A 12,385-nucleotide genomic window follows, 5' to 3' on the forward strand; every position below is an offset into this window, starting at 1 on the left:
CTACACCCAGGCAGAGCACAGGGGCCCCAGGCAGAGCACAGTGGTCCCAGGCAGAGCACAGGGGCCCCAGGCAGCCTATGGGGCCCCAGGCAGAGCACAGGGGCCCCAGGCAGAGCACAGGGGCCCCAGGCAGAGCACAGGGGCCCCAGGCAGAGCACAGGGGCCCCAGGCAGAGCACAGGGGCCCCAGGCAGAGCACAGGGGCCCCAGGCAGCATATGGGGCCCCAGGCAACATATGGGGCCCCAGGCAGCATATGGGGCCCCAGGCAGCATATGGGGCCCCAGGCAGCATATGGGGCCCCAGGCAGAGCACAGGGGCCCCAGGCAGCATATGGGGCCCCAGGCAGCATATGGGGCCCCAGGCAGCATATGGGGCCCCAGGCAGCATATGGGGCCCCAGGCAGAGCACAGGGGCCCCAGGCAGAGCACAGGGGCCCCAGGCAGAGCACAGGGGCCCCAGGCAGAGCACAGGGGCCCCAGGCAGAGCACAGGGGCCCCAGGCAGCATATGGGGCCCCAGGCAGAGCACAGGGGCCCCAGGCAGAGCACAGGGGCCCCAGGCAGAGCACAGGGGCCTCAGGCAGAGCACAGGGGCCCCAGGCAGAACATGGGGCCCCAGGCAGAGCACAGGGGCCCCAGGCAGAACATGGGGCCCCAGGCAGAGCACAGGGGCCCCAGGCAGAGCACAGGGGCCCCAGGCAGAGCACAGGGGCCCCAGGCAGCATATGGGGCCCCAGGCAGCATATGGGGCCCCAGGCAGAGCACAGGGGCTCCAGGCAGAGCACAGGGGCCCCAGGCAGCATATGGGGCCCCAGGCAGAGCACAGGGGCCTCAGGCAGCATATGGGGCCCCAGGCAGAGCACAGTGGTCCCAGGCAGAGCACAGGGGCCCCAGGCAGCCTATGGGGCCCCAGGCAGAGCACAGTGGCCCCAGCCAGAACATAGGGCCCCAGGCAGAGCACAGGGGCCCCAGGCAGCATATGGGGCCCCAGGCAGAGCACAGTGGTCCCAGGTAGAGCACAGGGGCCCCAGGCAGCCTATGGGGCCCCAGGCAGAGCACAGGGGCCCCAGGCAGCATATGGGGCCCCAGGCAGAGCACAGGGGCCCCAGGCAGAGCACAGGGGCCCCAGGCAGCATATGGGGCCCCAGGCAGAGCACAGGGGCCCCAGGCAGAACATGGGGCCCCAGGCAGAACACGGGGCCCCAGGCAGAACACGGGGCCCCAGGCAGAACACGGGGCCCCAGGCAGAACACGGGGCCCCAGGCAGCATATGGGGCCCCAGGCAGAGCACAGGGGCCCCAGGCAGCATATGGGGCCCCAGGCAGAGCACAGGGGCCCCAGGCAGCCTATGGGGCCCCAGGCAGAGCACAGGGGCCCCAGGCAGCCTATGGGGCCCCAGGCAGAGCACAGCGATATTTTGGACCACTGTGCGGTGTTTCAGACCCCCTGTGTGATGTCTGGGGCCCTGTTCTTAAGTATATTAAAGATTAAAGTAACGTATATTAAAGTATATTATAGATCAAATTTGACACGTTTATGAGCACCATTGAGTGATATACTCAAGAATGACATAATTTTTCAACATTTTATGGTTTCAAACTGTAAACACTCAGAGTTTTTTTTACTTCAACCAGAAAACCTTAACGGTTCATAAAAAACTTGACTGTTCAGGATATGATAAAAGTCATAGTATTCTGAATCTTTAACTTATAAAGATACCTTTACATGGGGTGATTATTGGTTCCAGAGAGGCTTTCGGCCGATAATCGTACACATGGCTGGTGACAGGACAATACAATATAAACGTTCAAAGGTAAACACTGATAACATTAAAATCTAATATATAATTGCCTAGAATACTACTTCCGGCAATTTGTGCCAACTTCCGTGGCTTTGTCCGGAGATAATGTCCGGAGATAAGTGACGTCACCAGCGTCCTACACCCGCTCAGGGTGGACAAAGATATATGCCTTCGTGGTGCGCGGCACTTTTCTGATTGGTTGCCGCCTGCCGCGAGCGACCAATCAGAAATGTGCCGTACTGTCAAGAATTGTCAAGAGCTGGTGAGTGCAGCCATTTTTTGTTCTTTCTTACTATTATTTATTAATTGTATTATTCTTACATTTGAATAAATAAAGTATATATGGATTCTAGACTCCCGATTCTTTAGAATCGGGCTGCCATCTAGTAGAATGATAAAAATAATTAAAAAAAAAAAAAAAAAATGGTTACACTCACCTTCCGCAAACAGCCGATCTCCTCAGCGGCTTCCGTTCCTATAGATGCTGTGTGCAGGACCTTCGATGACGTTGCGGTCACGTGACCGCGACGTCATCGCAGGTCCTATGACCGCGACGTCATCGCAGGTCCTTCACACACACCATCTATAGGAACGGAAGCAGCCACGTGCACCGCTGAGTGGCGGGAGGACTCCGGGGCCATCAGAGGGTGAGTATATCACGATTTTTTATTTTAATTCTTTTTTTTTTTTTTTAACAATTATATGGTGCCCAGTCCGTGGAGGAGAGTCTCCTCTCCTCCACCCTGGGTACCAACCGCACATGATCTGCTTACTTCCCGCATGGTGGGCATAGCCCCATGCGGGAAGTAAGCAGATCTATGCATTCCTAGGTGTGCGGAATCCCCGCAATTCCGCAAATTTAATGAACATGCTGCGTTTTTTTCTGCAATGCGATTCCGCTCAAGAAAAAAAATGCAGCATGTGCACAAAAATGCGGATTGCATTCTATTAAATAGGATGCTTAATTTGAGTGGTTTTTTTCACAGTTTTATAGCGTTTTTATAGCGAAAAACACGCGAAAAATCTGCTACGTGTGCACACAGCCTTAATGTCCTACAAAATGCATGGAAACAGTGTGCCGACGGACGTGAATTATGGAAACGTCTGCAGAAGGTTTCCCTTCTAGGTGCTCTCATCAAGCTATATAATTATTAGGCCGGCAAACCGCACCGCCTATACTGTGGGACAATAGCATACTTAGATTATTAATCTGGCTTACATACAGAAATCAAAGCATTATGCTTCAGTCAACTCTTATAAAGCAATTCAGACTCATCATAATCCATTCAATTAGCCTTATAAAATGAATTTACGAAACTTCCTTCCCTTGCGTATGGCAGGATCATGAAGGGCCGGTGATGTCGCTTTCAGATCTGCTTATAAAACTTCCAACAACAAATTGAAGTGCTAAAGAATCAGCAGATGTAAAATTTGAGTCAACTTGTAAAAGGTGCTCCAAATAGGTCTAATGGAAGGGTATCCTGGGCCTGCTCGGTAAGAAAAGCTTGTAGAAGACTCTCCTGGCCTCTAGATCCCACAAGTTATGCCCATGTGGATAGGTAGGAGGACACATTATTCAGTCCATGGATCCAGTAATGAGATTTTATGTAGAAAACAGGTCAAACCAGTAGTGCTGAGCTAGAAGGTAGAAGGCCCCTTTTTATGATCCGAGAACCTTAAGGGTATGTGTCCACGTGCAGTTTTACATCCGGAATAGCAGTGGATTAAACGCTGCGTGGAGCCGCAGCGTGCAGATGTTACAGCATAGTGGAGGGGATTTTATCAAATCCCGTCTCCACTATGCGTGGTAACATGCACCAGCGGCCCTGCAAATACGGACACGCGGGGCGTCTTTTTAGATTGCAACATGTCCGTGTACCTTACTGCGACGCTGCGCCGCCGCAAGGTAAAACACAGGGCCCTACGTGTGGGGTGCGATGATGGTGGATGTGTGCAATGAACACATCCGGCATCATCGCGTCACAGAAGGGGGCGGAGCTTAGGGCGGAGCGGGTTTGCCGCTCCGTCCAAACCGCCGGCCATCCTGAAAGTGGACACATACCCTAAGGCTGTGTGCACACGTTGCGTTTTTTTCGCTATAAAAACGCATACATTATGCATCCCATCATTTAGAATGCATTCTGCAATTTTTGTGCACATGATGCGTTTTTTTTCCGCGAAAAAAAAGCATCGCGGTAAAAAACGCTGCAAGTTCATTAATTTTGCGGATTTTTTGCGTTTTTCCCGCTATTTAATGTATTGGGAAGCTCCGGAAAAAAAATGCGGCAAAAAACGAGAAAAAAACGCATGCAGATTTCTGGCAGAAAATGTCCGGTTTTGCTCAGGAAATTTCTGCAAGAAATCCTGAACGTGTGCACATAGCCTAAATAATAACAAGACTTCCAATATAGAAAATGGACCTGTGGAACTGTAAATGGCTTTCTATGAAGATTGTTATTGTAGATCACTTTGAAGGATGTAATTAAGCAATAAATGTGGTCAATGTAGCAGATCCAAAACTGGCTACAAACTGTGCAACCTGACCAATAAACGGACCAGGCATAGTCCAATACAACACAGTTCACATGATATAAGGAGGTCCACCATGTGCAATGAAAAGCTCCCTCTGCATCAGTCTTTTCCCCCTCATGGACCATGGGGGCTTAAAATTTGCAAAAGTATCTCGGTTCATAAAAGCGAGGCAGATATTGTTAGGTAGAAAGGTGTTTACTAGGTTAAAAGGGTAGTGGGAGGGGGAGGGTAGATGGATAAAGTTTTTGACAGGCTCTCTTTAAAGGGAATCTGTTACCAGGTGTTTGCTACACCATGTGACAGCATCTATATGTTGGGGCAGAGGCCCTGATTCCAGGAGGTGTCACTCACTGAGATGCTTGATATCATTTTGATAAAATCCCTGTTTTCTCTAGCAGTTCCTGAATTTGCTGAGCTCTGTATAACGCCACCCAGACCACTGCTTGGCAGTTGTATACGCTGTGAATGGGCAAAAAGTGGCCAATTAGCGTTGGCGAGGTTATGCAGAACTCTTGAATATGGAGGACTACATACTCGTAGAAGCAGGTTTACTTTTCCTCCATAGATAAAATCCCTGTTTTATAAGGAGATTATCAAAATTACACTAAGCAGTCTAGTGACATGACTGGAATCAGGGTCTCTGTTTCTATCTTATGCTGCTCTCAGATTAGGTGACACTTGGTGACAGCTTCCCTTTAAAGGAGTTGTCCAGGTTTGGGATGAACGTTTTGCAGTCATTAAGAGACGGACGACTTTTGAACCCTCAAAGCCTGTGTACTGCACGGCGTTATAAGCCGGTGGTCATGTGATTGGCATACTTCTGACCACATTACAACTAGATGTGTGCGGCCTCACTCAATACAAGTGATTTGTGTGAGGCGGAGCATGTCTAGTTAGCACTTGACCACATGTATACAAATCGCGTACTTGGCGTTACGTCACTGGAGAATCCCAATAATCTGTACAGTTTAAAGAACACCAGTCAGAAAAGTTAACCCCCGAAATCATTTACACAACTGTGTAGCCCTTTACAATATAAGCCAGTGGATCACTTTAGGACCCCAAAGTGCTGCTGCAGATCTGAGAAATCCGGTTTTGAAATTGTGTCTTGAAGTGCACTGTGGCAAGACGATGCACTTCTAACGTCTCAGCCTTAGGCCACGTGCAGAATAGCAGTATTTCATCAGTATTTTGTACGCCTGAACCAGGAGTGCGTGATAATACAGAAGTGGTGACGCGTTTCTATGATACCTTTCCACTCCTGGTTTTGGCTTACGGATAATGAACGTGGCCTCACACTCAATATCCTACATACCTCCCCTGGCTGACTGACAAGTCAGTAGCAGTGTGCTAGAGCAAATGACTGGTTAATCAGCCAGCAGAGGACATACAGTGTGAGGCTGAGGAGCTAGGAGGGCATCGTCTTGTCCCAATGCACTTCCAGACAGCTGCAAAATGAGATTTCTCACTGCTGGAGCAGCCTTTTGGGGTCATCACTTCCATTCCCTGCACACAGCACTGGGTATCCTGCGCTGGGGTCATCGTGATTCAGCCTGGTGAACACAGTCAGTTATTTTGGACAGTTAACTGGCAGTCATGGAATTTTCGGTTAACCTGGAAAATCCCTTTAATCAGCTCAGTCTATGTTTGGCACTGGGATATGAAACGCCTTCAACGTCATAATTTCAATGTCGCTTCACAGTTAGAAGTTATAAAACACAAGGTGAACGCGCATCGGAGGAGAGGCCAGGTTTAAGTTTAACAAACGTTACTCATTAAGCCAATTCTTTTCCACTTGAACTTTGTAGAAGCCTCAGAAACTTCATCTCAGAATTCAAGGGGAACCCTACAGACGCGGAGTCAGAGCTGTGATACCACGTACGATGACACAGCCCGGGCAGCCAGCCGGATGGTACACAAACATGATCAGCTTGCTAGGCAGGTATAATCACACAACCCATATCTGGTCACTGCACACAAAAACCACCATACCAGGGAGTCCAGCAACACAAAGGGAATGTCAGCCGATGTGATAATAGTCCTACAGAATGGGAAATTCACCTACATGCTTAAAGGAGTACAACAAATATCTGGTAGATGCTTGTCCCAGAGGTGGGAACTATATCTCGAGAATGGGGTCCCATCTCCATAGTGGGGCATGCTTGGCTGTCTCTCCATTTGTATAAAGTACAGAGCAAGCGGATCCAGTCTGCAAATGCTCCTTACAAAGCGAATCACTGCCTATGCAAATTCTTTTCTTCTGCATTGGACACAGTGTCTACAGTGAAGGTAGAGTTACATTACATACCAGAGACGTGTCCATTCTTGAGTTAAGAATTAGGTTTCATGAACAGCTCCAGCTAAAATGTGCAAGACACAGAATTATCAATGTGGAGCAGCAACGTTAGACCTCTCCCGGGGCACACAGCCTGACCCCTCCTCTCCCGGGGCACACAGCCTGACCCCTCCTCTCCCGGGGCACACAGCCTGACCCCTCCTCTCCCGGGGCACACAGCCTGACCCCTCCTCTCCCGGGGCACACAGCCTGACCCCTCCTCTCCCGGGGCACACAGCCTGACCCCTCCTCTCCCGGGGCACACAGCCTGACCCCTCCTCTCCCGGGGCACACAACCTGATCCCTCCTCTCCCGGGGCACACAACCTGATCCGCTCCTGAAAATCAATCTTATAAGCCTTTAATATGAGAGCAACTTAATAGTTACATTAACCCATCGACATTAATGGGGCTGTACACTACCTGGACAACACCTTCTCAATTCGTATAGTCCACCATATAAAATCTAAACAGCCTGTACTCCTCTCCGCTGCTGGATCCCTACATGACGCTATGAAACGTGAGCACTGCAACCAATCAGTGGCCGCTGACTTACCGCTTCAGTCAGAACTGTTGCGGCTCTCTAACTTCCTCCGGATGTCAGTTTCATGTGAAGGAAGTGAAAGTGAAGTGGTCCTGTCGCGGTCACTCATTGGGGGGGGAGGAGGGCTCACGTGATTCAACAATGGCACAGGAGTCCGCAGAGACCCACTACAGGAGAGGAGTACAGGCTGTTTTTAATTTTACATGGTGGAGTGTACGAACTGAAAAATGGTCTGCGTAATGGACAACCCCTTTAAATATGAAGTGCATATCCATTGTCTGCCTTGGACTACGGGTGGATGTGCAGCAGATCCATATGCTAATTATCATTAAGTGGGGCTAATCTTAAAAAGTAACCGCTGTTTTAATATTTCTTTAGCAAATCAATAGTACAGGTGAAAATAAGCAACTTTGCACTCTCTCAACACAGAAATGGGATTCTTTTTCCTCCTGGATTGATATTTCACAGGTACTGTAAAACCTTTAAAATTTGAGAAAGGACAATTTGTGCTTTTAAAATTCTATGGAAAGGTGAGGAGAAGAAGGAGGTAGACAAATAAACCCTGCTTCAAGCCCCCTGAAACAGTAGTCCATAGAACTATATGAACACCAACTGTCATCCATCTCAGTAATGGGAAAGTCTGCCTTCACAGAATACAGATTCTACCTGTGAAATGAGAATGAAAGATCAGTCCTGGCAAAGAAAGAAGCAGCTCTCACTAATAAAATAAATCAATTTATGAAAGAAAAGTTAAGATGGCAAGTCTCTAAGCTTTAGCATGTGGAATCTGTGGAAATAAACAGCATGCTGCTTCCATCTGTGGCGACCCCAAAAACACAGGATCCTCATTCACACTTATGGGCTGTGAATAGTACTCGGATTTTGGCACAAACTCATCACCAAAATCCATGTCAAATGCTACATGTATAACTAGGCCTAACCAGATGGAGAAAATTGGCTGGAAATGGCCGCTAAGCAAACACAGGCTAACGAAGGGCATAGCTCTGAGCAGTGATTGGTAGAGTGGGCATTTCCAATATATCGGGATGGCACAAAAGAGGAATGGGCACATCATCAGCATTACAACGGCAGCTCCGCAGGGGGAAATGATGAGGGCCACGGTCCCTTACAAAATGTATAGTCATTAAACCATAATAAATCCCCTGTAGTCACTCGTTCCATTGGGACAATAAGTATTTCAGTGATGGGGCTTTTGTTATAATAAGTCTTGACCACTACTCACTCATATAAAATAATCAAGACGTTCACAATGGGGACAAGTATTTAAAGATACAAATTCAGATCTATTTCTAAGGAAATAATTATTTGGAATACTACAGGGTGGGCGATTTATATGGATACACCTGGGTGGGCCATTTATAATGTTGCCTCGAAAATGGCCAACTTCAAAATGGCCGCCATGGTCACCACCCATCTTGAAAAGTTTTCCCCCTCCCATATACTAATGTGCCACAAATAGGAAGTTAATATCACCAACCATTCCCATTGTATTTCGGAGTACCCATATACATGGCCTAACCAGGTGTATCCATATAAATGGCCCACCCTGTAGAATATTATATGACTGGATAATTCATAGATGCCACTGCCTAAAAGCCCCCATACACAGACGACTGTCAGCCAAGCCCAAGGTTGGCCAACGGTCTAATGTCCACTGTTCTCCCTGAGATAAGAAGCCACAAGACATGTCTGGTAGTCGCTCTGTATAGAAGGTGAGAAGGCCAAGAAGGCTGCCAGCCAAAGGATGGTTCATGTACTAAAGTGCAGAGGGCTTAACACCTTGAGGTTTTTGCTTTTCTGCTGGCACACAGGCAGGCCTGTAAATAATGGGGACTGATAAGCGAGACCCCTGATAACCTCAGACAATCAGGATCACACTTCTGTGTGGAGGTCTGGCTACTAAATATTTAGAAGTTGAATATTCTTGCCTGAAGAATATACCGCGCTACTGCCATTGATGGCGAAAGATCGGTAAATAAGAGCGCAGATGAAGTGTGCCGGAATACTGGCAGTACGGCAGGTGCCTAGAGACAGTATGTCACAACATGACAATGACATTGTGAAGACCTATAAGTGGATGGGAACCACGGTTATCTTGCAACTTTATAAACCCCTTGTACTATGGTACAATATTGGCATCAAGCGTGTCTGCCATGCCACCAGTCTATGACCGAGGCACCAACATACACAGCTGAACCTGAGCAAACAATGCACAGACTGCGGAAAACTACAGAACGAGGTGCAGACAAAAGCAAGTCACGTCAGGCAGGGACGTTTCTGACACCAGCACATACTGTAATTACTAAACACACGGAAATGACAATACAGGAGCAGTAAGTCACCTGTGAGCCCTCCACTCCCCCGCACTCACACGTCTGACATGGAGAGATTCTCCACATACCACCGCGCACCATAACATGCCACCAATCACCTCCTCATCACACCAGACACCCCACAACCTTCATGACATTAACCCTATCTGTTCATAGAAGTCGCAATCATCACAACAAACCACCTAAACTAAAAATGAGGTCGGAAACCAAAGTCTGAAATGCATTAAACTTACACCTGCTGAAGCCCCTTCAGGTCCCGCACCTCTTGTACACCACTCCCCACCATCTTTGCCCCACCAGGGTAGGAGCGGTGACGTCTTGTCTACAACACATAACAATCACTGGGCTCAGTGTCTCACGCCATCTTCATAGGCTCCACCATTATGGTGGCGAGTTGTAGATAGACAGTTACCACTACATCCCTATAAACAGACAGATAGAGAGGAGACACTGGAGCAGAATGGCGTCATCAGGTCACACACTTCTGGCCACCCATTGTAAGATGGCTATATGCTGAACCCACATGTTGCCAGCGGCTTTTGCGTAAAATCTCCTGCCACCACACACTTGACGAAGTGTGCATGTGTTCTCAATGGGGAATCTGGAAAAAGTTGCTGTCAGGCCCCTCTGGAAGCTACTACTTCCCTTTAACTAAAGTATGGGGCATGTTTACCCCATAGAATGTTAGAGTAGGTAGGACCTCCAGGGTCATCATATCCAACCCCCTGCTCAATACAGGATTCACTAAACCATCTCAGACAGAGGTCTGTCCAGCCTCTGTTTAAAGATCTCCACTGAAGAACTCACTATGTCTCATGTCAGCCGGTCCACTCATTGATCACCCTCACTGTCAAAAAGTTTATTCTAATGTCTAATCTGTATCTTCTCCCTTTCAGCTTCATTCCATCATGTTCAACTCATCATGCCCCTGACATGTAGACACCCCCATGCACAATTACGGCCGGTCCAGACAATTTGGGCCAACATTTATCTAACGTATCTCGTCACATTCAGCCCAAAGTTAATTACTTATCAGTGTCTAGATGTCACACCATCACCAGTAGACCCCAGTGATTTATACTGGGGTCCATCAGGGTTCCATTAAGCTTTTCGTTGCCATCAGGGTCCCCCTCCCCCCCAAAAAAATAGCCAAAATGTTAGAAGGATCCCGGTTAGCTGCACTAAGCCAACCACAAGAGAGTAGGACATTTCAGTCTAGGCCGATTGTCTGAGAGCAGGAGGCTGAAAAATAGCAGCACACAAAGCCCCTCTCGGATGTCCTTTTTATCTGGATGCCAGTTTCCACAAACTTTGGTTCTGAGAGAAGCCCATAACCCACAGTGTCCTCAGCTAACTGTAACTGCACTTTCAGAAAAACGTTGAGGTCGTAAGAGACTTGTCAAGAGTTTGGGCCAACGTCAGACTGCTAAAACAAAGGAGCGGAAGCCAAATGTGGCTCCTCAGCCAAGATGATGATCTAGGACGGCCTATGAAGCACTTGGCTGGGGGCTCCTGCGCCTTTGGCATCTCATCACCCTGACCTCCACCGATCAACCTCCGATATGAGGTTCCTGAATGCGCACTTCAGTATAGTCTCCATCTTATCTACAGAGCACCCACAATTTGGGGAAATGGCCACCCAACTATCTGTAGTGAGGTCTCTCTGGAGGCCACCATGGCTGGCGCTCTGCTAATGCCTCCTGGCAGGGCACCATACACTACAGTAGCCCATACTTCTCACACAGTACCATTATATGAGCCTGGTCAGGGGCATTGCCACCACATGGCAGCACAGGGTGCCACCTCCACCCGTCACGGACTTTCCCCAGCTCTCACCCTGGGCAGCTCCCTCAGCTGGTTGGCATCCAGCAGCAGCTCCTCCAGGCTCCGGCTGTACCTGTAGATCTCCTCGGGCACCGCCAGCAGGGAGCAGTGCCTCTTGTCCATAGACTCCACATGACGGTTACACCGCCACAGGGGGATGCAATGAAACATCCCCGAGGAGAGTCCAAACCAGCGGCCCAGCGTGTCTATTGTGCCCCGGGCTCCGCCTGGCACCGGCTGCTGCCAATCACTGTGGATGCCCCGGTGCAGCGTCACATCCAGGTGTAGCAACACAAGTTTCCAAACTCCCGAGAGTCCCCCGTGAACCGGCCACGACTCGTCCTCCGGTGCAGACAATGCCCCTGTGCCCGCGGGTCACCCGGAAGTAACCTGAGCGGCTAGCGCGTCCCGGCTCCCGCCCCGTGTGGACATGTACACATGGACCGGTGTGTGAGGCCGCCTCCCCCTGTTATCACCTCAGCGCCTCGCCTCCCTCCTCCGGCTGCTGTGACGTCCGAGTCCCGCCCTTCCCGGCTCTGGTGTCAGCGCTCCGGGCTCGTCCTGCAGGAGGCGGGCGCGTCTGGCGAGGCCTTCCCGGCATTACCCTGCCGACTCCAGCCGGGAGAAGGGGCGGCAGCTGGCGGCCCGAGGGTGGTCATAGGCGGTGCGTGCGGTTCAGGCTGGGAAAGTGCTGTGCAGAGGGCATGAAAACCGTCCGTACTGTCAGCAACGTCCGTAATGTCATCTCCGTCCGTAATGTCATCTCCGTCCGTAATGTCAGCCGTCCGTAATGTCAGCGCCGTCCGTAATGTCAGCGCCGTCCGTAATGTCAGCTCCGTCCGTAATGTCAGCTCCGTCCGTAATGTCATCTCCGTCCGTAATGTCAGCTCCGTCCGTAATGTCAGCGCCGTCCGTAATGTCAGCGCCGTCCGTAATGTCAGCTCCGTCCGTAATGTCAGCGCCGTCCGTAATGTCAGCGCCGTCTGTAATGTCAGCT

General features: G+C 49.8%; 1 protein-coding gene across 2 annotated transcripts in view; it reads right to left on the reverse strand.

Moving 5' to 3' along the window:
* Positions 1 to 11,962, reverse strand: part of LRRC1 (leucine rich repeat containing 1) — a 225,013-nt gene extending 213,051 nt beyond the window's left edge. Inside the window, exon 1 of one of the 2 annotated variants that reach the window (XM_077290021.1) lies at positions 11,401 to 11,854. In XM_077290021.1, the coding sequence (XP_077146136.1) occupies positions 11,401 to 11,559 (159 nt within the window). In that variant the 5' untranslated portion in view covers positions 11,560 to 11,854. The other variant, XM_077290023.1, reaches the window with a different exon arrangement.
* Positions 11,963 to 12,385: the final 423 nt, after the last annotated feature.

This window comes from Ranitomeya variabilis, chromosome 2 (genome assembly GCF_051348905.1).
Source record: "Ranitomeya variabilis isolate aRanVar5 chromosome 2, aRanVar5.hap1, whole genome shotgun sequence".
NCBI classification, from domain to species: domain Eukaryota; kingdom Metazoa; phylum Chordata; class Amphibia; order Anura; family Dendrobatidae; genus Ranitomeya; species Ranitomeya variabilis.